At 39.8% G+C, this 27,586-nt stretch overlaps 1 protein-coding gene across 1 annotated transcript; it reads right to left on the bottom strand.

Moving 5' to 3' along the window:
• Positions 1–52: 52 nt before the first annotated feature.
• LOC105474552 (glyoxalase I) lies at positions 53–25,866 on the bottom strand. The gene is made up of 6 exons (XM_011729337.3): positions 25,693–25,866; positions 10,612–10,694; positions 8,104–8,244; positions 6,853–6,920; positions 6,052–6,141; positions 53–1,493 (listed from the first exon to the last, which is right to left on the bottom strand). The coding sequence occupies exons 1-6, from the start codon at positions 25,774–25,776 to the stop codon at positions 1,405–1,407; spliced, it is 555 nt and encodes a 184-aa protein (XP_011727639.1). The 5' UTR covers positions 25,777–25,866; the 3' UTR covers positions 53–1,404.
• Positions 25,867–27,586: the final 1,720 nt, after the last annotated feature.

Below are 27,586 nucleotides of genomic sequence, written 5' to 3'. Positions count from 1 at the left end.
TTTTTTTTTAAAGAAAGGACATGATGGACAAAGGTTTACAAATTAAACATAGTCTTATTTGAAGTTTCATTTTATTTCAGTCTGTAAGTATTGCTCTTTGTTTAAAGCACTCACATAAATCCATTTCACCCAAAAAGGAAACGTAAAGTGCTTCTAGCAGTACAAGCACAGTTGGCATGGCCTTTCCAAAGGTCTTCCACTAGAGTCTAGAGAAAAATCTAAATATAGTCATGCACAAACTGGAAGTTTTTATTTTCTGAGCCATTAGAGATTTTCAAAATCACTTTGATTTTTAAAAACCCATCAAATGTCAATCATGGCGGGGAAGACCACTGAGCTGATTTCTGATAACTAAGTTATCACTGAACATAATTTATCATATATGGCTACTGGCATCATGAAGACCTTGGGGTAAGGAAGACTCCTTATGAGAAATATAAACATCACTTGTGTAGGAATCACCGGGTGTCCCTAGAGCAGTTCTGTACTAAAGACTTCTAGTGTTTACTCCCTCACCACGGTACTCAGGACCAAGAGCCAAGAGCACAGTGGTCAAACTCACTGAAGGTTTTTACAACAAGAAACCAGTGGAGGAGGTATTGTGAGGTACTACAACTTTGAGGCACAATCTAAATACTAAAAATTATGAAATCTTGAGTTGAGCTGATTTATGCCATCTTAAATCCATTAATAATCCATGAAAGTGATTTCGCATGCCTAGCCTGCTTTTTTCTCACACGATAGCTGGGAATATTAAATGAGATAAAGTTGCAGCCTAGCCCGGTGTCTGGGTACCGTATCATTTCCTTCCTCCTCCCCTTCCCAAATAAATAAGGTTAGTCCTTGAACTTTAAATGTACTTTATAATAAGAAGAAATTACTTTTTCTATCAGTCTCCTCATCAGCATGATTTTGAATTGCTCTCAAGAGTACCTTCTCTTTTGTAAAATAAACACTTTGTACTTTACTGAAAGAACACTGTTTCAGTGTTCTTTACTTTCCATTGTGAAAAAAGTTGTTTCTGAGGAATTGAAACCCCAGAAGATAGCCACAACAAAAACATGTTAATTTTTTTTTAAATGATTCAAAGGCAGATTTGAAGAGAAGTAATATTTAGGAGGCAGAAGGCGGCAAATGCAGCCTCTGAAGGGAACTGTTCTAATATTACCTAAAAAGTAAAGTTATACAACTATATTCAAGGACATAAGATAAAGCATTACTTGAAAACCAGAATGACTGAACAGTTAGGCGAAAAAGAACATCTGAAATAGGAAGGGGAAATGGACTGAAGAATAATTTGAATCAGGACAGTGATCCATCAGTCCTAGACGCTTCTGGTATGTAAATATCTTGAATCACATTGTTTCCTCTTTTCTGAAATCTCAAAGGAGAATTCTCACAGCACTACATTAAAGTTGCCATTTTGTTAGGATTCAAAATTTCAATCCAGTAGCCATCAGGATCTTGAATAAATGCCAGGCCTTTCATTTTACCTGTGAAATGAAATTTTTCATTATTGAAAAGACTGAAAAAGAAAACACCATATAAATGTTTTTCTTTCTTTGAGACAGAGTCTTGCTCTGAATGTCAGGCTAGAGTGCATGGGACGATCACGGCCCAAGGCAGGCTTGATCTCCTGGGCTCAGCCTGCCAAGTAGCTGGGGCCACAGGCACACACCACCATGCCTGGCTAATTTTTTGATTTTGTAGAGGCGGGATCTCAATGTACTGCCCAGGCTGGTATCAAACTCCTGGCCTCAAGCAATCCTCCTGCCTTGCCTACCAAAGTGGTAGGATTACAAGCACAAACCACTGTACCTGGCCTTAAAAACTTTTATTAATTTAAAATTTACTTTGCATTTTAATGAAGTACATTATTTTGTTTACAGTTTTAATTTTTAAAAATTCTTATTGTCAGTGTCACCCAAAGTCATACTTTTCATAATGATTAAAATGTTATCTTGCACACACTGCAAATACCAGCCCTCCTGAAATAAACTGTGGGACTGGCTGCATCTTTTAGGTATCAGGCATTTGCCTCACCTTCATGATACCATGCTACCAGTTCAGTAGTTACAGAAATTGTCTTATTTTAAAGAAGAAAAAGAAAATAGGGAGGTGCTGAAGGGAGCCGGTAGCATGGCTTACCCCCACAACCAAAAGACCCAGATACTTGGGTCATACAAACCCTTTTAAACACTATCCTCGGCAACCCAAGCTCTGCGAGAGTCTTTCTCCCAGGAATTCGTAACTGAGATTGACAGTCTAGTATGTCAGAGCTGTTTGCTTAAATGGAAAAATGTGACCTCAGAAATTTATTTGGGGACCAATATGTTGAACTGGTTTGACTCTTATCTCTGGCTCCTTTCCCCAGTATCCCAGTATAAATCCTAGAGGAACACAGATGGAAAATGCAGGAAAAAGAAAGAAAGAGAGAAAGAGAGAGAGAGAGAAAGAGAAAGAGAGAAAGAAGGAAGGAAGGGAGGGAGGGAGGGAAAAAAGAAAAGAAAAGGAAAAGAAAAGGAAAAGAAAAGAAAGAAGGAAAGAAAGAAAGAAATCCTGCTGGTGACGGCTGGGGAGAATGGGTGAGGATGGGGTGGGGTGACTGTTTTAACTTGGGCTGTGTGGGAGGTGGTAGTTCTGGCCTGGACCAGAAGGCAGTACATAATGGCTGTGGGAGAACAGAGTTTTGTTTTTGCTCCTCCCTCACTGCCGTGTGCATCAGCACCTGCCCTCTCGCTTGTTCAGATGTCCTTAGCAGTAAACAAGGGCAGTGCAGGAGCCTTGTGCTTGTGAGAGACTGAGAAAAACGTGTAGGGCCAAATGATCTCCCCAGCCCTCTCTCCATGCCCAGGGCTAGGGAATACTATTGGAAGTGTCTCCTACTAACACTGCTTCCCTGAGGGATGAAGTGGGAAGATCTGACCTGAAGAGTTGTTTTGTGGAAGGTGAAATGTTTAAGTCTCATTTCTAGGTGCTTAGGAATCTCTGGTCTAGGCTTATCCAGCCCATTGTCCTGAGATCATGTGGGTTGTTAAGGACAGGGATCTGGCCATCCTCCTATTCACACTGCTTGATGTATTATAATAGTGAACAGTGGCAGGGGAAAAAAGTTGAGAGGACAAAATAATAATTTGAGAAACATAACCATAAAAAAACCCCAAAGCAATGGATTATAGATTCAAACAGAAGAAATATTAGAATAACGGACCAAGAGCTATTTTCGTTTTTTTTTCTGGAGACAGGGTCTTGCTCTGTCACTCATACTGAAATGAAGCACAATGGTGTGATCATAGCTCACTGCAGCCTCCAACTCCTGGGCTCAAGCAATCCTCCCACCTCAGCCTCCAAAGTAGCTAGGCATACAGACTACAGGCATGTGCCACCATGCCCAGATAATTTAAAAAAACCTTTTCGTAGAAACAAGGTCTTACTATGTCACCCAGGCTGGTATACAATGGCACAATCATAGCTCACTGCAGCCTTGAACTGCTGGCCTCAAGTGATCTTCCCAATCCTCCTGCCTCAGCCTCCCAAAGTGCTGCAATTACAGGCATGAGTCACCATGCCCAGTCCCAGGGACTATTTAGACATGTAAAAGTAATGACCGGCCGGGTGTGGTGGTTCACATCTGTAATCCCAATACTTTGGGAGGCTGAGGCAGAAAGATCATTTGAGGCCAGGCGTTTGAGACCAGCCTGAGATACACAGTGAGACCCTGTCTCTACAAAAAACAAAAAATTAGCCATACATGGTGGCATTTGCCTGTAGTCCCAGCTACTCAGGAGGCTAAGGTGGATTATTGCTTAATCCCGGGAGTTTGAGGTCACAGTGAACTATGATCACACCACTGCACTTCAGCCAGGGTAACAGAGCAAGACTCCATCTCAAAAAAAAAGTAATAAGAACATATTAAGGAAACTAAGCAAAAATTAGAGATCAAAATTATAACAGGTGTTTAAGAAAAAAATAGATGAATTAAATATCAGAACAGACACATTTGGGAGAAAATTAGCTACTTGGTATTCTAGTTTGAGGAAATCTCCCAGAATGCAGGCGAGGACAAAGAAATAATATAAAAAGCTTCTAGAATAAGACAGAAGAATATACAAAGGAACATAGATTGACAGATTTTTCAACAGCAACATCATACGCAAAAAGAAAATGGAAGAGTATTTTCAAGACAGAAGGAAATTAAACCTAGGCTTTTCGATAAAACTGTCCTTCAGACATAAAGGCATCATTCTCAGTTACACAGAATCTCAAAAGTTTTGCCTTAAAAATCCTTTAAAGGGCTGGGTGCAGTGGCTCACACCTGTAATCCCAGCACTTTGGGAGGCTGAGGCAGGCGGATCACCTGAGGTTGGGATTTTGAGACCGGCCTGACCAACATGGAGAAACCTCATCTCTACTAAAAATAGTAAATTAGCCAGGCGCGGTGGCGCATGCCTGTAATCCCAGCTATTTAGGAGGCTGAGGCAAGAGAATCACTTGCACCCAGGAGGCGGAGGTTGCAGTGAGCAACCTCCATCCTGGGCAACAAGAGCAAAACTCCATCTCAAAAAAAAACAAAAACAAAAACCCCTTTAAAGACCATTTTGGTTGAGGTATTTAAATAAAAGAACAGAAAAATCCAAAAGATGCTAAAAAGGCTGGGCGTAGTGGCTCACGCCTATAATCCCAGTGCTTTGGGAGGCCAAGGTGGGAGAATCGCTTGAGCTCAGGAGTTTGAGACAAGCCTGGGCAACATAGCAGGAACTCATCTCTACAAAAAAAAAAAAAAAATCAATTAGCTGGGTGTGGTGGCATGGGCCTGTGGCCCTAGCTACTTAGGAGGAGGCTGAGGCAGAGAATTGTTTGAGCCCAGGAGTTTCAAGGCTGCAGTGAGCTATGACAGTGCCACTGCAGCACCCCAGCCTGGATGAGAGTGAGATCCTGTCTCAAAGGAGACACTACAAGAGATAAATGAAAAAGTGATCAAACACCTTGATATATGTATTATTATCTTTAAAAAATAAAATCAATACTATCCCACTCTAGGTAATAGTGACACAATGAGGATGGAGTGAAGCAAATTCCTTTCCTATTGGAGACAAGATTTGGGTATTATATATATATATATTTTTGATACGGAGTGTTGCTCTGTCACCCAGGCTGGAGTGCCATGGCGCGATCTCGGCTCACTGTAACCTCCACCTCCCAGGTTCAAGCAATTCTCCTGCCTCAGCTTCCTGAGTAGCTGGGATTACAGGCATGCCACCACGCTTGGCTAATTTTTTCTATTTTTAGTAAAGACAGGGTTTCACCATATTAGCCCGGATGGTCTGGATCTCCTGAACTCGTGATCCACCCGCCTTGGCCTCCCAAAGTGCTGGGATTACAGGCGGGAGCCATCTCACCCAGCACTGGCTATTAAATATTTAAATTTTTTTTAAAAAGGTGAAATTAAACAGTGAAATATTTCAAATGTTTAGATTGAGACTCTGAAATATTCAATATTTCAATTTTAATTTGAAATATTTCAGAAAGAGATCAAAGTAAAATAATAACAATACATGTAAACCCAGCAAAATCCATACATATGCTATTTCAAAAAACCTACCTAAAACATAAGGACATACAAAGGTTGTAAAAGGTGAAAAAGAAACACCATGTGATTATGAACTAAAGAGAGCTGGTGTCGTTATATGAACATCAGATAAAATTGACTTTAAGGAACTTATTTTTGGGTGGAAAGATACACACTGATAGTGAAAGCTGGTGGCCAATGACAGAAAGGGGTGGGGTCGGGGAGCGGGAGAGGGAGCCTAGGGTTTTGATGGCTCTCCAGGTCCTGTGTCTAGTCCCTTGGAAAGCCACCCTAGTTGCTGTCTTTCAGTTCCCTGAGATACCCGGATATTCTTCCAGTCATTTCTCTTTTTTAAAAATCTGGTTGAAATGGAGACTTCTGTTACTTGTAGCCAAAAGGGTTTTACTACAACAGTGGCGTCTCTTGGTGCTTAGTAACTATTAACTAAAGACAGGCCTGAACACAGTAAATAGTAGACTCACCATCATCAGGTTTCTTCACAAATTTGACTCCCAGTTCTTCGAACCTTTTACAAGCACTGTGTACATCAGGAACAGCAATTCCAATGTGACCTTACGTGGTACCCCCCGAAAAAAGCAGAGAGAAGGAAGAAATAATTACAACAGGGTGTCCAAGTACCACAAGTAGCTCCCAGAACTTGTTTATTTCAAAACATAAGGCACTTAGGACAAACTTAGGTAGGTTCAAAATCTATAATATGTTAAAGAACAAATATAGGTCTAATGGGCTGGGTATAAGTAGTTAATTAGTTGCCCTGAATTATAAGTTATTTAAAATTAACCAATATCAGCTCATATACAGTCTAATCAGTTAAGAATAATCTACACCAAAAAACAGTAATCGTTTACTAATACTTAATAGGTTTGTGGTTGGCATTGACTACAGCAGCCAGCTGAAGCCTGCAATACTGTCGTCTTGATTGAGAGACTGGAGAGCAAGGCAGAAGTGTATGTGCTCGCAGAAACTGGGATTAGTATTAACTATAGCTTTTTTTTTTTTAAAAAAAAAGTCTACTGGAAATTAATTCTGAGACTTAAAAGTAAATCATGGTGAGACAGTAAATGTAATGTTTAGATCGAGACTCTGAAATTAAACAACTCCTAAATAAGATTATTTGTGGAAAATAAAAATAATCATATCTCTAATAAATTGATCATAGTTAATTAGGACATTAATGTTTTAAGTTTATTAAAATCATAGTTATACACGTAATACAAAATCACACAAATCTATATATATCACATACACACAGGCAAACTCACCAAACCCTCGAGGGTCTGAATTGCCATTGTGGTAACTCTGGGTCTCATCATCTTCAGTGCCCCAGTTGCTACAAAAGGAAGGAAAACATAGCTACAATGTCCTAGGGAATAGATATTCTGAAAAGAAAGTAACGTCTTTGAAATCTTACCATGTTTCTATGCTACTTTACATAATTGGCCTAACCCCTGCTACAAAAATATTAAGTGTTCAACTATAGAAAGGACAAATGGGCAACATATGATTTTAACTAGGCTAAGGAGACAGTAAATACAGGTACTGGACAAGAACAATAATGAGAATAATAACAATGCTCATTTATTGTGCTCAGTACTTTATATTTCATTTAAAGCCTTAAAACAGCTCCATGGGCTAGATGTGAACATCTCCATTTTATTGATGAAACTGCCACTTACTTGTTTAGAGTCACAGACTCATATCTAAGTCTGCCTGATTCCAAAACTTTATTTTGAATCAAGGGACACACAAGAAATCACACACTCTGAAACCAATCTCTTTTGGTAGTTGTTAAAGTGTGCAGATAAACAACGTAAAGAAATTGCCTACATTTTTAAGTGTTCATGTTATAAAAATATCAAATTTGAATGTTAATTATTACAAAATGGTTTGAAGAGTTTTTAAAGGAACATATGATATCACATTTCTAGATCAAAAATGTAGCAAAATAATAAAAGAATAAATTTTTGGATGCTGAAAGACGAATTATAGTACCTAAACATTAGTTAGTGACAATTAGGCAAATATCTTACAATTTCAGGGTCTTATATTCTCTATCTAAAAGACAAATGGGCCAGGCGTGGTGACTCATGCCTATAATCCCAGCAGTCCGGGAGGCCGAGGTGGGCAGGTCACTTGAGGCCAGGAGTTTGAGGCCAGCCTGGGCAACATAGTGAGACCTTGTCTCTATGCCTCTACTAAAACCAAACAAAAATAATTAGGTGGGTGTGGTGGCACCCATGTGTAGTCCAAGGTGCTCAGGAGGCTGAGGCAGGAGGACTGCCTAGAAGTTAGAGGCTTCAGAGAGCCTGTCTCTAAAAAAAAAATCTCATTTGCCCAAGAACAATATGAAGATCAAAAGACGCATGAAAAACACTTCAATATATTATTACAAATGTGAAGTGATTAGGCAGACCTGGTTTGAATTATACTGGTAAGTAAACAAAACAAAAAAGATTTTTAAAAACTACCTTAAAAAATCTAAAATATATACAAATATAGAAACTCATACTCACTGTGTCAGCTCCAGTGTAGCTTTTCTGGAGAGCGCCCAGGCTATTTTTTCCTCTTTATCTTTAGGGATGTCATTTTTATCCTCATAAGCCAAGAAATAGAGTGAAAACTTCATAGCAGGAAAATCACATTTTTGGATTAACCTGCAATGAAAAAACAACAAGCCTGGATCATTAACAACAGGAAAGGCTAACTCATACTATAATCAACATAACTTAATATTCAAGTTTTACTAAAAAGAAGAGCTATATGTAGTAAGCCTATTTTAATGGAAGAAGCAGGAGGAAAAGTCAGTGAAAAATATTAAAAATGCGTCTGTAACTATTTGAAATACAAAAATAAAAACTTCTATAATTCATCAATTATTTAAATATAACATTTAGCTGAAATTATGGTACTTGTTAATAAATAGAAACGGCTATCTCCAAAAGATAATTCTGTTTATTTGTAGTGAAAAATATAAAGAATCTTGTTATTTCATATATATACACACATACAAACACATATATAAATATATCATTCAGTTAAATAAACACATTTACTGCGTTCTTACTATGCCAAAACATCTACGAAAGGAAGTTAAGGTAAGAAAGGAGGAAGGACAGACTAATATCACAGAAGACGTGAATGTCAACAGTAAGGTGGCTAACAGTATCAGATACTACAGAAAGATCAAACCATATTAAGACTAAGAAAAGCTCATGAGATATGGAAAGGTCCCATGAGAGCAATGTCAGCAGCATGGGAAAGCATCAGCTGGATTATACTGTACTGGGGAAAAAGAATGACAGGTGAGCAGGTAAAACAGTAGCAAGCATGACAGTGACAATGGGGAGGTGGGCAAGGGAGCAGAGGGCAAGGAATATTCTAGAACAGAGAAGACTTACGCTTCTCTGAGGGGAAGGAGACAGTAGAAGAGACTGATAGGAGAGAAAGAGTGAATGAAGTATGAATCCTGAGGTTTTAAGAAAGATAACTGAAGTCCTGAACTTTAAGTGACTTTAAATAGTGTAGGATTATTTGGCAAGGAGTAAGGTGGCATGAGAATGCATATATGATTTTCTTTAGATTATTCAGGATTAAATGCTCAAAGATGACCTTGTTCATAATCAATAAGAGCAAATGGCTGAAGCATATAGCAAATGGTAAGTTTCTAGAGTTCTGCTTCCAATCTTTTATTTCATTATCACTGCTATATAATATGCCTTGGCCCACTTAGATCCTTGCATTGACTTATCACAAATAAGATTTACTCTAACATGTTTATAATAAAGTATCAAACACCTCAAATACTCCAATCATGAAAAACAATCTCTGCACCTACTAAAGCAGACTACACAACCCTTATGGACCAATCAGACGGGACTGAAGGAAATGAAACTGTTGCAACTTGCTTTTCTCAGCTGTGCAAATCTTCCAGCTTACTGTCAACTTGTACCCAAGTTATACCCTCCAATAGGAGGGCTCCACACACAAAGTCAACATTAGAGCCCATCAGACAATGGATACAGGTTCCAGCCCTGCCATATGTCAACCATGGGATTTGGAGCTAGTAACTCCATCTTGTTAAGCTTTGTTTTTTCCATCTGTGAAATGGGGATAAAAGTTACCTCCTAAGACTGATGTGAAGACTAAACAAAATAACATTTGAAGTGCCTGGCAAAGTGTTCAATAAATCTGATTTCATTTTGTCCTTTAAATATGTTATAAATATATTCATAATACCTTTTTCTAGAAAAAAATAATAAACTGAACAGCAGTTATCTCTGGGGAGAAGAACTTGGGGAGGGAAGCCATCACTTTTCATTTTGTATTTTTCTGAACTGGTCAAATTTTCTAAATATAGACATACATTACTTAAATTTTTCTCTCAATGTGAATGGAGGTTTTCTAGGCACTAAATTTAAAGATTATTTTATTATTCATATACCTATATGATCAAAAACAAAATGCTCACATAACTTAGGGAAACAAATCAACATTGTGACAAAATTATTTCTCAATATACCTCAGTAAAGCTGGAGAAAAAAAGAAAAATAAACAAATAAATATGCTTTAGGATTGCAAGATCAGTGGATATGACCTGTTGAGCAAAAGAAAACACAGCCTAGAAAAATGGAACAGATGGTCACTTTTAAGTAAACCCATTGGTTTTCTAAGTTGTAAGTCCTTATTATCTATAACTTTTCTGAAGTAAACAAGAGGCTAAAAGTGGCCAGAACATCAAAAGCGGTCTGACTACATTAAGGATTTAGCTGGGAGCTCTCAGAGAAGGGAGGCTGGAGAAAATGCAACTATTTTTGTCTTGTTTTGCCCTTTCAGGCTGGCTGGGATAGAGAAGAAAAAGAACTTAAGAGAGAAGCCCGGTCCAGCCAGGCCTAATCACAGACTCCTGGCCAAAAGAACTTCTGTTACTTCTGAAACAAACTTTAAGATGGGTCTGAAAACACTCTCTAGATTTGCAAAGCTATATATTTAAACATTAAGGTGCCACTAAGTACTTGACTTACGTCATTCCAAGAACTCTAGTATAAAAATCCAGTGACTTCTTAGGATCCTTCACTCGTAGCATGGTCTGCTGCAATAGAAAATCCTATGGAAAAATATTTATATTAAACATCTTTCACTTTTACCTTTTATTACTAATATTAATTGTGCTCTCTGTAACAACATACAAAAACAGTCCACCATTATAACACAATTGTTAACTTACCACCTACAACTTGCGAGGGCTCTCTGCCCAGTGGTGTTTTCTGGTTGCAGGCCCCTGTGTGGTACAAGTCCAAAGTGTCAGAAAGTTTACACCGCAGAAATGACCTTCAACCAATGGTGGATAAAAAACCTGGCATCCTTGTCCCTTGGTGGGACAATTCGGAGGCAGGTACCACAAAATCCCTCAAAGAATCCCCAACAGGATTAAACCTCAGTTGCCCACATTGGTAATCCACTTGTATACACCTATGATCACCCTCTCTCCCTAACTCCACAGAGCTCTCTGGGACTCCTTCTCAAACGACTTAAAACCACAACTTTCTCTCTAGTCTGCTTTGGGGCTACCCAAATCAAGACACTGATTTTACACATAGAGTTTGATCACTATAATATTTGTTGAATGAAGGCATAAATGCCCTTCTAGAACCATTTACTGGTGACCATGCAAATTAGCAAAGAGTTGCTCACAAGATCCTAGACTCCTAAATAACTAAAAGGGTTACTGTTGCTAACACCTTTGGGAAACTGTTCAACTTATTTACCAGGAAACAGAAGGCTTAACTGAGGAAAGGGTAGAAGGTATGTAAATTCATGGAGTTAAGATTATTAATAGCATTAATAATTTGACTTAGGACTTAACTATGTATAATAACTCTACATGGTATCACTATCGATAGATATTCATATCCCATGTTATAGATAAGAAGCTGACACTAAGTAATTAACTGTCTGAGGCCTCTAATTTTTGGTCTCCGTTTACCATTGGTATGTACCTTCCAGAACATGAGTCTGTGAACCTCACTGGTGCTTCCTAACAGATTTTTTTTTTTTTTCTGTTATACCCATGGCTTGACAAAACAGGCCTGAAAATTCTGACCACTTCTTTTGGAGCCACATGTTATTTTTCTCCTATATAACCCACATCATATAAAATACAAATATAGTTCATTCAGCATCATTAGGAAATTATATTTTTCTCTTTTGCTAAATTTCAAGTAAATGAAATATAGTCTTTTAAGCATTAAAATTCTCATTTAAAACAAAACTAGCCTAAAAACTACTTTATCTTATTAAAACTGATCCTAACAAATATAATAATTAAATTCTTTATTTGCAGCTTATAATCACATACCAGGCAGGTTACATGTTTCTAGAACATTTGGATAGCTTTTCTCAGTCAGATGCTACAGTCCTAAAGGTCTCGGTTTTATCAAGCAGCTGAGAAAGAGAAAAGTAGCTCTGCACATCCAAGTGCTAGCCTGGTACTCACACCTGGGCCTTGGTTTTCTCCTGTTGAACATATTTAAAGTCACTCTGTGGCTGCCATGATGTGATACCAAAATAAAAAAAAAAAATTTAAGGCAGCAAGACCATATCCACTTCATATTCTGGTCTAAGCATATATTAATACAAGGCACTGTGAACACTACCAAAATAACAAACATCCTTCTTTCCCAGCTAATATGAGTGGTAGCTGCTTCTCTATTGGTTACAATGTTTGCTTGAGGAAGCCACCTGCAGGACAAAGTCTTATGTACAGTCAATGTAGGTTGCGGGTGTTATAAATATTATTATTATTATTTTTAGATGGAGTTTCACTCCTGTTGCCCACGCTGGAGTGCAATGGTGCGATCTTGGCTCACTGCAACCTCTGCCTCCCGGGTTCAAGCGATTCTCCTGCCTCAGCCTCCCAAGCAGCTGGGACTACAGGCACGCACCACCACGCCTGGCTAATTTTTTGTATTTTTAGTTGACCAGTCTGGTTCTTGAACTCCTGACCTCATGATCAGGACCAGTCTGGTTCTTGAACTCCTGACCTCATGATCCACCTGCCTCAGTCTAAGAATTCATATTCTTTGACCAAGATGTTCTCTTTCTAAAATTCTAAGGAAATACTCTGACAAAGATTTATGTACAAAGGCATCCATCACAGCACTTACACAATAACTATGTGCCAGATGCTGTTCTGAGAGATTCACAGAAACTAATTCATGTAATCTTCACAACAAGCCCATGAGATACACATTATTACCATCCCCATTTTACTGCTGAGAAAGTAAGTGGCAGAGAAAAAATTCCAGCCCAAGCAATCTGATTCCAAAGTCCTTGCTTTTAAACCACTAACTTCCTCTAACAACAAAGGAATAGCTAGATAGTATAACACACGTATAATAGAATATTATGGGAAACATTTAAAATGCTGCGTAGAGATACATTAAATGGCATGGAGATGTATACAGATGGTATATTAAGTCTAATGGCATGGGAATATATACAATGGTATATTAAGTTTTAAAAACGTAATACATATATACACATGCATATGAAAACAAATATCACTTAATATGCTATTGAGATTAATTATATCTTAAAATTAATGTTACGGCCTTTAACTTTATTATTAAGAGAACTATGTACTATATCTGCCTAAATACATACACATAAAGAATATTAACATTCACTTTAAAAAGTGTATACGTGGCAAAAAAAGTAAGATATATTCAATGTTAGTGAATTTATTTACCATACAGAGGCTTATAAATCCTTTGCTACAAATTGTTAAATGGATATAAAAACAAGTAGGGCTTATTTTTTAAAAAATGATCAAGTTATTCTATGCTCAGATAACAGAGTTTTATTTATATCACCAAAATAGTCTGTTAACTCCCTGTGCCTCTTGTAAACACTTGCATGATCTTGAGAAAAAGTTTCTGTTGTAAAAAGTTAAGTTCCTAAAAATTATTGCTGTGTATTGGTATGGTTCTAAAATATCATTTAAAATACATGTATCTCCTGTTTTAAAAAGATTTATGCTATGCTCATGTCTTGTCTCACCTGACAGTCCTTAACTTAACTGTGTCTTTCCCTTATCATGCTCTAAATTTAGAACAATAAAAATAAGATGTCTTTTATGCCTAAACTATCTTTGGTTTTACTGGGATGGCTACTGGGTGACAAAGATTTGCTCCTGTGCCTTGCCTTATCAAAAGGTGAACAATAGAAATAATAAGGTTTTTTCAAGGGGAGGGGAAGTGTCACTCTCCAAATTTAATTAACAAAACTACTGTAAGAAAACTTTTTTTTTGAGACGGAGTCTCCTTCTGTCACCCAGGCTGGAGGGCAGTGGGGCAATCTTGGCTCACTGCAAGCTCCGCCTCCCGGGTTCAAGCTATTTTCCTACCTCAGCCTTCTGAGTAGCTGGAACTACAGGCGCCTGCCACCACGCCTGGCTAATTTTTGTATTTTTAGTAGAGATGGGGTTTCACCATATTGGCCAGGCTGGTCTCGAACTCCTGACCTTGTGGTCCACCCGCCTCGGCCTCCCAAAGTGCTGGGATTACAGGTGTGAGCCACTGTGCCCGGCCAAGAAAACTTCAAAGGTACAATTAAGGATATTTCTAGTGCATTTCCTACCTGCCTACAATACAATCCTTACAAAACTATAAAAGTGAGGCAAGGGGCCGGGAGCGGTGGCTCACGCCTGTAATCGCAGCACTTTGGGAGGCCGAGGCGGGCGGATCACGGGGTCAGGAGATCGAGACCATGCTGGCTAACACGGTGAAACTCCCGTCTCTACTAAAAATATAAAAAAACTAGCCGGGCGTAGTGGCGGGCGCCTGTAGTCCCAGCTACTCGGGAGGCTGAGGCAGGAGAATGGCGGGAACCCGGGAGGCGGAGCTTGCATGAGCCGAGATGGCGCCACTGCACTCCAGCCTGGGCGACAGAGCGAGACTCCGTCTCAAAAAAAAAAAAAAAAAGTGAGGCAAGGATGTGAACCAAAGGATTAAGGCCCCTTTAAGCACCAGTAAATGGATTTTTTTTTTTGGCATAAGGGATGAGAATCGGGTACAGCTTCATTTTTAACCTAAGGATGTCCAATTGCTTCAGCACCATTTGTTGAGCCTATCCTTCCTCCAGTGAACTGCTTTTCATCTTTGTCAAAAAGCTGTTGGGCATACTAGTGTGAGTATATTTTGGGGTTCTCTATTGTGTTTCAATGTTCTATCGCTCTGCCAATACCACAGAGTAGTGACTACTGTAGCTATGTAAGTTTTAAAATCAGGTAGACAAATTCCTCCCACTTCATTCTTTTCCATAATTGTTTGTTATTCTAGTTTTTTTGTTTTGCCTTTCAATCTAGAATAACTCTGTCTCTGTCTTTAAAGTTTGATAAGGAGTGTGTTAAACACGTATATTGATTTAGGGAGAATTGACATCTTTACTATGCTGAGTCTTCCAATCATGAACACAATAAATCTCTCCATTTATTTAGATCTATGACTTTTTGCATCACCATTGCTGTTTTCGGCATATGCGTCCTGTAAATGTTTACTAGATTTATATAAGTATTTCATTTTATTGGGCAATTGTAAATGGTACTGTATTTTAAAATTTTTGGTGCCTGTGTGTTCTTTGCTAGTATATAGAAATGCAATTGATTTCTGTATGTTTATTTTGTACCCTGCAACCTTGCTGAACTCACTTATGAATTCTGAGAGTTTTCTGTAAATTACTTATTATTCCCTATATAGACAATCATGTTATCTTCAAATAAGGACAGTTTGACTTCTTCCTTTCCAACCTATATGTCTATTTCCTTTTCTTGCTTTACTCCACTGTCTAGAACTTTCAGAACTTTGTCAAATAAGAGTGGTAACAGCAGACATCCTTGTCTTATTATCAAAATTAGGGAGAAAGCATCACCACTGAGTGTAATGTTAGCTCTAACTTTTCAGGAGAAGCTCTTTATCAAGTTAAAGAAATGCCCCTCTATTCCTATTTTTTTCTGAACTTAAAAAAAAAAAAAGAATAAGTGTTGAATTTTGTCAAATGTTTTTTCTGTACCAACTGATAATGATCATGTGATTCTTCTTTACCCTTTTAATATGGTGGTTTATACTGACTGATTTTTGTATACTGAACCAGCCTTGCATCCTAGATATAAACCCTACTTGCTTAAGGTGTATAATTCTTTCTATATATATTGTTGAATTCTGTTTACTAATATTTTGTCAAGGGTTTTTACATATATATTCATTAGAGATATTGGTCTGTAGTTTTGTTGTACTGTCTTCATTTGTTTTTGGTATCAGGGTAATATTAGCTTTATCAAATGAATTGGGAAGTGTTCTCCTGTCTTCAGTTTTCTGGAAGGGGTTATGTATAATTGATGTTAATTCTTCTTTTACATTTGGTAGAATTCTCCAGTGAAATCACCTGGGTCTGGACAGAGCTTCTTTGGAAGTTTGTTAATCATAAATCCAATTGCCTTAAGTTATAGGACTCATCATATGAGTTCATATTGGATGAGGAATTTGTCCAATTCAAGTTGTCAAATTTATGTATACTAAGTTGTTTTTAGTATTCCCTTATCTTTCTTACGTCAGAAAGGTCTGTAGTGTATCCCCTGTTTCATTCCTGATATTGGTAGTTTGTGCTTCTTTGTTTTCATTGTCAGTCTTGCTACAGGTTTGTCGATTCTACTGGTCTTTTCAAAGAACCAGCTCTGTTTTACTGATATTCTGTTTTTAATTTCATTAATTTCTGCTTTTCTATTTCCTTCCTTCTGCTTCCTTTGGGTTTATTTTGCTCTTCATTTTCTAGTTTCTTAGGAGGAAGCTTAAGCTATTAATTTGAGACTTTTCCTCTTTTGTAATGTATGCAGTCAGTGCTATAAATTTCCCCCTTTGCACTGTTTAGCTACGATCCCTTTTTCATTTTCATTCAGCTCAAAATATATATATATATATATATATATATATATATATATATTTTTTTTTTTTTTTTTTTTTTTTTTTTTTTTTTTGAGACAGAGTCTTGCTCTGTCGCCCAGGATGGAGTGTAGTGGCGTGATCACGGCCCACTGCAAGCTCCACCTCCCAGGTTCACGCCATTCTCCTGTCTCAGCCTCCCGAGTAGCTGGGACTACAGGCGCCCACCACCACGCCCGGCTAATTTTTTGTGTTTTTAGTAGAGATGGGGTTTCACTGTTAGCCAGGATGGTCTCGATCTCCTGACCTCGTGATCGCCCGCCTCGGCCTCCCAAAGTGCTGGGATTACAGGCATGAGTCACCGCACCCGGCCTCAGCTCAAAATATTTAAAAATTTCCCAAGACTTCCTTTTTGACCCATGGAAAATTTATTTAGAAGTGTGCTGTTTAGTTTCCCAGTGCTTGAAGATGTTCTTACTATGTTTCTGCTACTGATTTCTAGTTTGGTTCCACTGTGGCTGAAGAATATATCATTCGATTCTTTTAAATTTGCTGAAGTTGGCTTTAGGACTCAGGACATGGTCTACTTTGGTATATGTTCTACAGATAGTTGAAAAAAAAAGGGGAACTCTGTTGTTGTTGGGTGGAACATTCTACAAATACTAATCAGATCTTATTTGTTGATGATATTGTTGAGCTCTTCTGTTTCCTTGTTAATTTTCTGTCTAGTTCTATCAATTGTTGAAAGAGGAGTGTTGGCTGGGCATGGTGGCTCAAGCTTGTAATCCCAGTACTTTGGGAAGCCGAGGTAGGTGGATTGCTTGAGCCCAGGAGTTCAAGACCAGCTTGGACAATATAGTGAGACCTCATTTCTACAAAAAATACAAAAATTAGCTGGGTGTGGTAGCGCACACCTGTAGTCCCAGCTCCTCGGGAGACTGAGGCAGGAGGACCCCTTGAACCCAGGAAGCAGAGACTGTAGTGAGCTGAGACAGCACCACTGCACTCCAGCCTGGGTGACAGGAGTGATACCTGTCTCAAAAAAAAAAAAGAAAGAGTAGTGTTGAGGTCTCCAACTATAATTTTAGATTTTTCTATTTCTCCTTTCAGTTACATCAGTTTTGCTTCATGTGTTTCACAGCTCTGCTGTTTAGTAACATACATTTATAATTACTATGTCATCTTGGTCAATCACAACTCTTTTATCACTCTCTAATGTACTTCTTATGTCTGGTAATTTTCTTTGCTCCAAAGACTACTTTATCTCTTATCAAGATAACCACTCCTGCTTTCTTTTGATGAATATCTGCATGATTTATCTTTTCTATCCTTTTATTTTTAACTCATCTCTATCATATTGGAAGTGAGTGTCATGTAGACAGCATACATCCGAGGCACATTTTTTAATCCACTCTATCAATCACTGGCTCTTAATTAATGTATTTATATCTAATGTCAGTACTGAAATGTTAGGGCTTAAGTTGGCCATTTTATTCATGTTTGTTTTCTGTTTGTTCTTTCTTTTTTAATGTTTTCTTTCTTCTTTTTGCCTTTCTCTGAGTCACTGGAACATTTTTAAAATTCAATTTTGATTTACCTATAGTGTTTTTGCCTGTATCTCTTTGTATAGCTTTTTAAGTGGTGGCTCTAGGTGCTACTATAGATGTATACACATATGGCGTATATATACATATACACATACACATATATACAGACATACATGTGTATATGTATATACACACACGTAACTTATCAGTCATTTGGTGACATCATTTTATTAGCTTGAACAAGGTACAGAAACCTCACCTCTCTTTAAATCCCTGTACCTTCTTCCACTTATAATTATCTTAAATATTTCCACTGCTGGGTTGGGGTGGAATTTTAGGTTCCTCATTCCTAAAGGGGATTTTTCCCCAAGAGGGGAAGGCCTGGCAGGATGAAAGTCCTGGCTCCCTACTCACCTTGGCAGGGGAAGGCTGGGCAGCTCATTACATCTGGTTGGGGGAAAATCTAGGCTCAGCTTTTGCTGGCATGGGTGGGACTGAGGCCCCAGTGTTTTCTATGGAGTTTAATTGGAGTAGAGCAGTTATTGTCTAAAAGTTTTCTTTCTTGCCAGGAAATACTGCCCATTTCCAGATCCTGTGGCTAGAGAGCAGGCTTTCATTAGGCTTTTCTTTGGTCTATGTCCATCAGCATTTCCAGGTTACTAGCTTCTTCAGCTTCAAGTCTGGGCTATATTAGGCAAAAAGAAAACTTAGGAAACTCATCACCTTGTTGTTTCTAGGGTCTCAAGGTCCCTAGCCAGTCTACCTTCTTCTCACCACCTTTCAGAGTCTTCCAATATTTGTCTTATATATCATGTCCAGAGTTTTTAGTTGTACTTAGCAGGAGGAATAAGGAAAAGTATGTCTACTTCATCTTGTCAGAAGCAGAGTCTCTAAATGAATTTTATACAATTGCCTCTCACAATGGGATATGAGTGTATTTGGTTACAATATGTCTATTTTCAGGATGAATCAAAACTGGTCAAAAAGCCACAACAATGATAAAAACGTTGTTTGACTTTGTGTTTTCTCCCTACGAAATCTCAAATTTGCTTCTAGTGATGAAGATACTTATTTCTCTAGAAGTATTACTACAGAGCTTTGTAAGAGGTTACATCTTACTTAAAGTTAAAATCTCCATTGCCTCTTATCTTAGTCCATTTAGGCTGCTGTAACAAAAATTCCATAAACTGGGTGGCTTATAAACAACAAACATTTATTTCTCACAGGTTTGGAGACTAGGAAGTCCAAGATCAAGGCACTTGCAGATTTAGTCTCTGTCCTCATAGACGGTATCTTTGCACTGTGACCTCACATGGCAGAAGGGCTTGATCACTCTTTACAGTCTCTTTTATAGGATGCTAATCCTAATCATGAAGACTTTGACCTCATACCTACCTAATCACTTTCTGAAAGGCCCCACCTCCTAATACCTGCCTCAGGAATTAAGATTTCAACATATGAATTTTGAGGGGACACGTTCAGACCATAGCACCTCTGCTACCCTCAGTCTGCAGAAAGGAGAAGTTCCACACTTGCATTAGCCATGTTTTCAGAAATTAAAAAATTTCTCTGGTTTAAAAAGTGTTGTGTTTCAACCTTAATAAGACTGAGACCAGTTCCCTTTAGAGACTATCTACTTTGTCTGTCAAATAACTTTCAAAAGTGTTATACTGCTCCCAACAGAAAGCCTTCTTTTTTTTTTCTTCAGACGGAGTCTTGCTTTGTCGCCCAGGCTGGAGTGCAATGGCACAATCTCGGCTCACTGCAACCTCCACCTCCCAGGTTCAAGCTATTCTCCTGTCTCAGCCCCCCAAGTAGCTGGGATTACAGGCACGTGCCACCACGCCTGGCTAATTCTTTTGTATTTTTAGTAGAGACAGGATTTCACCATGTTAGTCAGGCTGATCTCGAACTCCTGACCTCGTGATCTGCCCACCTTGGCCTCCCAAAGTGCTGGGATTACAGATGTGAGCCACCAGGCCCGGCCCCAAAAGTCTTCTTAAGGCTCAACTAAACATCCAGACTTGTAAGACAACCATAGCCATAGGCCTTACATGGTACCAGTTTACTCAAAAGGGTATCAGTTAGAAAAACACAGATTGCCAACAAAGAAGTATCAGGTAGGTGTTCCTCTTCAGTGGGAGTCCTTACAGGAGTCTACACAGATCAGGTACAGGGAGAAGATTCACACTGGATATGAATGAGAATCACTCTAGGGCAGAAGGCCCCATGTACCACAGGAGCCAGTATCTCTAGTAACAACTCCATAGGCAGAACTTCCAGAATCTCCACAAGGGACAGTTATAAGAGTCACTACAATCAGGGAAGTCCAAAGCTACGGCTTCCTTTCAGGTATTTACAATTCTCCCTCTCCAGATGCAATTTACCAATTGGGTTATTTTTACCATAAGCAACAAACACGATTTTTCATTGTTTCCTGGGAAACTAGGGAGTTAACAAAAAGTCAAATTTTCATAAAAGGGGAAAGGGTTTGTTAACTCTTTATTACTAGGTGTCATATCTTCCACAAAACAAAAGTGAACAAAGTTGTTTTCTCCGGACTTTTAAAAATGAGCTTTTCAACTGCCTTCAGTGTATCTTGAGGAAAGCAAGAAGTCCTCACTACTTCCTGCCTAGACTATTACCTCTTTGCTTTTCGCAGGCTTATGTGCATGCAATTTGGAGTGATCTTTCCATAAAGAAAACCCTGTCATGTCATTTTTGGCTTAAAAATCAATACTGCAGTGCTTCCCGAACACGTTTCAGAGACAGTCCCAAATGCAAGCACATATGTAGCTGTATACTTCTCTAACACCAATGGTTATCACCACTCCCCTAAACTGGTCATCTCAAACATTTTCTATTTCATACCCTTATCACTTAAATAGACATCATTACAGGGTGAGAAAAACAAATGAATATAATGGGAGTTCTCATCTTTTCTTTGAGTACCCCAATGATTATTTTGATCACCCTTCTCTCAAGTCCCACTGCTTATAACTTCATTCACTGTGTTACCCGTAGGCCCCTGCCTCAGTTCTCTGATGTCATTATGCCTTTGTATATATTATAATTCTCTATGCCTAGAATAGCCATTTATCTGGCCATTGCCCTTCTTCCTTCCTCCTTTCCATTCCCTATTCTCCCTTCTACTGCATTCAATTCTACCAATCTACCTCGATTGGACAGGGGCCCCACATATATATATATTTCATATATATATGTGGAATGATGTGAAAACAGACATTGGTAGTGGTGGTAGAAATAACAGCAACACTGAGGACATTGTCTACTGTATCAGTGGACACAGATACAGACAGTAAAAAAGGAAAGATCTTCAGGAGATCACTACTTGGAAGGAGAATCTGATCTTTTTTTTTTTTTTTTTTTTTAAATGGAGTCTCCCTCTGTTTCCAAGAGAATCTGACCTTTTAAAGAAAGCCCAGAAAGATTGCCCAAAATGGGTATAGAATTACATTCTTTGGACTTCTTTTACAATGAAGATGCTAATGATCAAAAAACAAGTTGAGTTTGTGCCACTGCTGCTCTCTTCTTTACAAACGAGACCCGCATCATTTATCTCACCTTCTGGAAGAGCTTTTTAAGTGGCCTAATCACCTCCAGACTTGGATCCTTCCTATCTACTTTATAGAATACTTCAAAACCCTGACTCATTCCCCACTAATCTATATAAAATCTAACTTCCTTAGATGCGACACTCAAAGCTGACTCCAGAATCTGGCCCCAACCTACTATGTTAGCCTTTCCCACCACTGCTGAGATAACCTGACCTGCAACCAATAACATTTAAGTAACCCTCCAGTACCTGCCCTGCATTGCAATTCTGCCATCCTAAAACTAGATTTTTGCTAAGATGTTTCCTTCATCTAGAATGCCTTCCCATGTACTCTGTTGGAATCCTACTCATCTATCAAGGCATGGGCCCATCACCACCATCTTTTTGATGTGTGCCCTGATCCCCACAGCTGAAATACAACCTTGAATTGTATCAGTCTTCATAGTTTAGAGAACATAATACATGTCATTTTATCCTCATAGCAGCTCTCTGAGATATGTTTATGCTCTTTCTACAAACTCAGCCCAAGTGCCCTGGCAAGGTCTGCAGCCAATGACAGAAGTGGGGATTCAAATGCAGGTCTTCAGGCTCCAAATATCCTGTGCATAACCTATTCCACTGATGCTACCTTTAAAAACCTCTACCTCCTCTGTGATCCCAGGGTGATTTATAATTTCAATAGCACACTAACCCCAGGTCCATTGTGTATTAGAGTTGATATAAGTTGGTAAAGGGAGGGAACCTCGTCTTGTTTATCCAAGTATCCCCAAAGTATTTACCATCTTCTTTACATATGGTGTAAATGTATCAAGTGGTCAAACTGAATTTAATTCATAGAGGTTTTTTTGTTTTTTTGACAGAGTCACACTCTGTCATCCAAGCTGGAATGCAGTGCATGATCTCAGCTCCCTGCAACCTCCACCTCCTGGGTTCAAGTGATTCTCCTGCCTCAGCCTCCCAAGTAGCTGGGATTAGAGGTGCCCGCCACCACGCCCAGCTAATTTTTGTATTTTTAATAGAGACAGAGTTTTGCCATGTTGGCCAGGCTGGTCTCGAACTCCTGACCTCAGGTGATCCACCCACCTCAGCCTCCCAAAGTGCTGAGATTACAGGCATGAGTCACCATGCCCAGCCTTCATTGAGGTTTTTTATTTTCCTTTATGGCAAATTGTTGAGGGAAGTCAGGGACCCTGAATGGAGGGACCAGCTGGAGCCACGGTAGAGGAACATAAATTGTGAAGATTTCATTTTAATATGGACATTTATCGGTTCCCAAATAATACTTCTATAATTTCTTATGCCCGTCTTTAATCTCTTAATCCTGTTATCTTCGTAAGCTGAGGATGTATGTCACCTCAGGACCACTGTGATAATTGTGTTAACTGTACAAATTGATTATAAAACATGTGTGTTTGAACAATATGAAATCAGTGCACCTTGAAAAAGAACAGAATAATAGCAATTTTTAGGGAACAAGGGAAGACAACCATAAGGTCTGACTGCCTTCGGGGTTGGGCAAAAAGAGCCATATTTTCCTTCTTGCAGAGAGTCTATAAACGGACGTGTAAGTAGGGAAGATATCGCTATATTCTTTTCCTAGCAAGGAATATTGATATTAATACCCTGGGAAAGGAACGCATTCCTGGGGGGAGGTCTATAAACGGCTGCTCTGGGAATGTCTGTCTTGTGCAGTTGAGATAAGGACTGAGATATGCCCTGGTCTCCTGCAGTACCCTCAGGCTTACTAGGATGCGGAAAAACTGCCCTGGTAAATTTGTGGTCAGATCGGTTCTCTGCTCTTGAACCCTGTTTTCTGTTAAGATGTTTATCAAGACAATAGATGCACTGCTGAACATAGACCATTACCAGTAGTTCTGCTTTTGCCCTTTGTCCTGTTCCCTCAGAAGCATGTGATCTTTGTTAGACCCTTATCAGTAGTTCTGCTTTTTGCCCTTCAAAGCATGTAATCTTTGTACCTACTCCCTGTTCTTACACCCCCTCCCCTTTTTGAAACCCTTTAAAAACTTGCTGGTTTGAGGCTCAGGGGGCATCACGGTCCTACTGATAATGTGATGTCACCCCTGGTGGCCCAGCTGTAAAATTCCTCTCTTTATATCTCAGCCAGCCAACACTTATGGAAAACAGAAAGAACCTACGTTGAAATATTGGGAGCAGGTTCCTCCGATAGCAAATTCCAAAATTACTGCTGGAGTCAGCACCCCAGAAGCAGAACAGGGTGGAGGCTGGAGGTGTGGGCTCCTCCCTGGGCAAATCACTCAACACCTCTATGTGCCCAAGTTATGCCTTCTTTATAGGGTTGTTATTAGGATTAAATTAAACAATATACTTAAAAACCAAGCCAGGGCCTGGCACACTCAATATATACCAGCTATTATTATATATTCCATTTTATGTCTCCATGTGGTATTCCTATGGCCAAAAATTACTGACCTCAAAATTAATTACTCCAAATCATCAAGAGAAATTTAGATACTATGGAATGTAAACTAAGCTGCAAGGACATTTACTCTTGGTATATTTTATAAAGATCTCCCTGGAATCCTTTTTATTTGAAATAATCCATTACATAAAACCCCTAGTTATCTGGGAAAATATTTTACACTGAGTGACTCAATTTATATTACATGAAAAAACCAGGTATTAATATTAAGGGAAATACAAGTGAGATGAGTATGACAGGGAATTTTTTTTACCTTCCCCCTTAATTTTGCAATGACTAACATTCTTCTTAAGCCAAGTACCAGGTGCTAGTCAAAAGTTTTAGCAATGAGTGGTGTCTGACTCTTTGCCCTGAAGGTAAAGAACAAGCAGGCACCAGAGTCATGGACCACTTATCTATCCCTTTTAGAGGTTTGCACGAAGCACATATTCAATCTTCAAGGAATTTACAAATGATGTAGTCAAATGAATAAATACAAAGGCGTTTACAGACACTGATGACTTCACTGGAATAAATAGCAGTTACTGTGTCTGATCTTTTTTTTTTTTTTTTTTTGAGATGGAGTCTCTCTCTGTCGCCCAGGCTGGAGTGCAGTGCCACAATCTCGGCTCACTGCAACTCCATCTCCCCGGGTTCACGCCATTCTCCTGCCTCAGCCTCCGGAGTAGCTGGGACTACAGGTGCCTGCCACAACACCCGGCTCATTTTTTTGTATTTTTAACAGAGACAGGGTTTCACGGTGTTAGCTAGGATGGTCTCGATCTCCTGACCTCGTGATCCGCCCGCCTTGGCCTCCCAAAGCGCTGGGATTACAGGCATGAGCCACCGCGCCCACCAACTGTCTGATGTTAACATTGCAACCGAGACACCCCACCTGAGTGAGTTACACTGATTCTTACTCAGTAAAGACATGTTCGGTAAGTGAAAGCCTTCGTATGCAACAGGTCATTTCTCTTACTGGGTCATTACTGTAAAACGAGAGGGTAAGAGAAGGAATTTCTAAGATTCCTTTCAGATCCAAACTCTGTGATTCTGTAATCTCTCCTGGGCCCCACCAAGACGAGGAAGGCAAGAAGGGCGGTTGTGACCCACAGCAAAGGCCATGCAAGCAAAAGTGAAATTCTGGGCGCGGTTAAACTCAAAGCGATCAAATTAGTTTGCAGGAGTTAAGACTGGAGTCAGGGTGGTAAGGAAAAACGAGGCTGGGCAGGTCTGGCACAGGACAGGCATCTTTGAACCTATTTCTGGGAGTTCTGAAACTACTGTTCTCGTGGGCCTTGGCGACTGATTTGGGAAACCTGACCCCGGGTTGGCCTGGCTTCCAGCCACCGTCGCAACATAAACAAGCCAATTCAAAACAGGGTCGCAGTCTTTGAAACCAGCTGAGGCAACGGATCCCCTCCACACTTCGCGGGCCCCACCATCGCCCCATCGAACACCATTATCCCTCTTCCCAGCGCGCTCCCGTCCGCCCGCCCGAGGCCGGCGGACCTGCAGCGGCGGCGGGATGGGGTTGGATAGAATGCGGCCCTGTCCCGGCCTAGCGGGGCTCGGGGAGCCGTTCCCTTCGGTCCTGCGCCCACCTTGGTACTGGGGTCCGCGTCGGAGCAGCAACTGAGGGCGGCCTCGTCAGTGAGGCCGCCGGACGGGGGCTGCGGTTCTGCCATGTCTGCACTGCAGTATCACAGACGACCGGACCCAAAGGAACAGAGGAGTCACCCACGCTCCGCCTCGGCCCTGTGCCGCCTTAACTAGGGACAGCGCGATGGCGCCGTGGGCGGGCGACCGCTGACTTCCAGCCAATCGCTGCGCGGAGAGCAAGTTGACTCTCTGCTGATTGGGTCCCAGTGAGTCAGCGCCTCCAACCACAGGACTATGCCTCAGACTACAACTCCCAAGGAGCCTTGCGCATAAAGGAGGCAAACTCGTTTAAAAAAAACGCAGGCTGGGCAGAGTGCTTTCTCTGTTATTTAATGAACTAATTTTGTTTGTTTAACTAAAGTTTGGTAACCATTCACACCTCAGGGCTGCAATTTGGTAGAAAATTTGAATCCTATGGAAACTGAGAACTGTGAGTTGTTCTTTGAAAATTGTAAGGATTCAGAGGTTTCTCAGTTTAAGCAACACAGAGTAATTAAAACAATTGTTGAGTCGAAAACCTATGTTCAAGTCTTGGTTCCGCTATATATTAGCGCCAGAAGCTTGCAATAATTACTGACCCTCTCTCTGAGCTTCCTAACAGGATTTAGTGAGAATTAAATAAGTTTTCTTTTTTTTCCTTTTTCTTTTTTTTAAATTTTTTTTTTTTTTTTGAGACGGAGTCTCGCTCTGCCGCCCAGGCTGGAGTGCAGTGGTGTGATCTCAGCTCACTGCAGTCACTGCAGCCTCGACTTCCTGGACTCAAGCGATCCTCCGGCCTCAGCCTTCCGATTAGCTGAGACTACAGGCCGCAAAACCACGCCCAGTTAATTTTTGTATTTTTTTGTGGAGATGGGGGTTTCACCATGTTGCCCAGGCTGGTCTCAACTCCTGGGCTGAAGCGATTCTCCCGCCTCAGCCTCCCAAAGTGCTGGGATTACAGATGTAGCCACTGTGCCCAGCCTAAATGAGATTTAAGTCATGGTTTGTCTGCTTAGGTTCCAAATATCCATAACTTGCAGTACTTTTTACGTTAATATATATTTTGTGTTCACTGGAAGGCTGAGTCATCACTGTGTCTTCAATGACTGACTCATAGTAGTAGATGCTCATTAAATACTTCCTGTTGTTAAAAGAATAAATGGGAATGACTGGTGCTCACCTAACCAAAATGAGGTTGGGTAGGGATATATATGGCACTAGCCACCTGGCCACCACCAAGAGGTCTCCATCTCTCATCTCAGCTTCTTTGTGCATCTCAGCTTCAGTTTGTCAGACACCAGCTCCATGAGACTAGAAATTTGGCAGCTGTCCTCTCACTAGGAGAGGGAGTAAATTCTCACTCTGGATTTTATCCAGCCAGCGTGGATTTTATCAAATTGGAAAATCCAAGAAGGAGCTGTGATTGGCCTGGCCTATGACCTGTGCTTACTACTGTGACTGAAGCACTGTGATTGGCAACCTGGATTAGGACCACCTGGTTGGAGTTTGGCGAGGATCCATTCCCCAAAATAAGAGCAATGATATTCTTATGAGAAGGGAGGATGGCCAGGCAAATTGAACCATAGATGTCCACTGCAGAAGGATGGGCAGGATAAGGATTTCAGCAGAAAGGTTGAGCACACCTCATACTAACTTATTGAGGGTATTTCATCAAAACACAGTCTATTAGAACTACAGGACTTCTATATGGAGCTAGACCTTAAACCTTTTAAACTCAGGAATTGGGGCCATACACAAACTCTGCATATACTGTGTGTTACCATTGAATTATTGAAAAGACACCCAAATTGTCTTCTTTTGCATTAATATATATATATTTTTAAGACAGAGTCTTTC

This window comes from Macaca nemestrina, chromosome 5, assembly GCF_043159975.1.
Source record: "Macaca nemestrina isolate mMacNem1 chromosome 5, mMacNem.hap1, whole genome shotgun sequence".
NCBI lineage: Eukaryota > Metazoa > Chordata > Mammalia > Primates > Cercopithecidae > Macaca > Macaca nemestrina.
This window is presented reverse-complemented; position numbering and strand designations above follow the sequence as displayed.

Bases quoted from the DNA above. Each gene is read 5' to 3' on its own strand.
- LOC105474552 (XM_011729337.3), bottom strand. From the start codon at position 25,776: ATGGCAGAACCGCAGCCCCCGTCCGGCGGCCTCACTGACGAGGCCGCC. The intron at 6,142-6,852 runs GTGAGTTTGCCT...GTACCACGTAAG, and splicing joins TTCAGACCCTCGAGGGTTTG to GTCACATTGGAATTGCTGTT. The intron at 1,494-6,051 runs GTGAGTCTACTA...TTCATTTCACAG, and splicing joins TGTGAAGAAACCTGATGATG to GTAAAATGAAAGGCCTGGCA.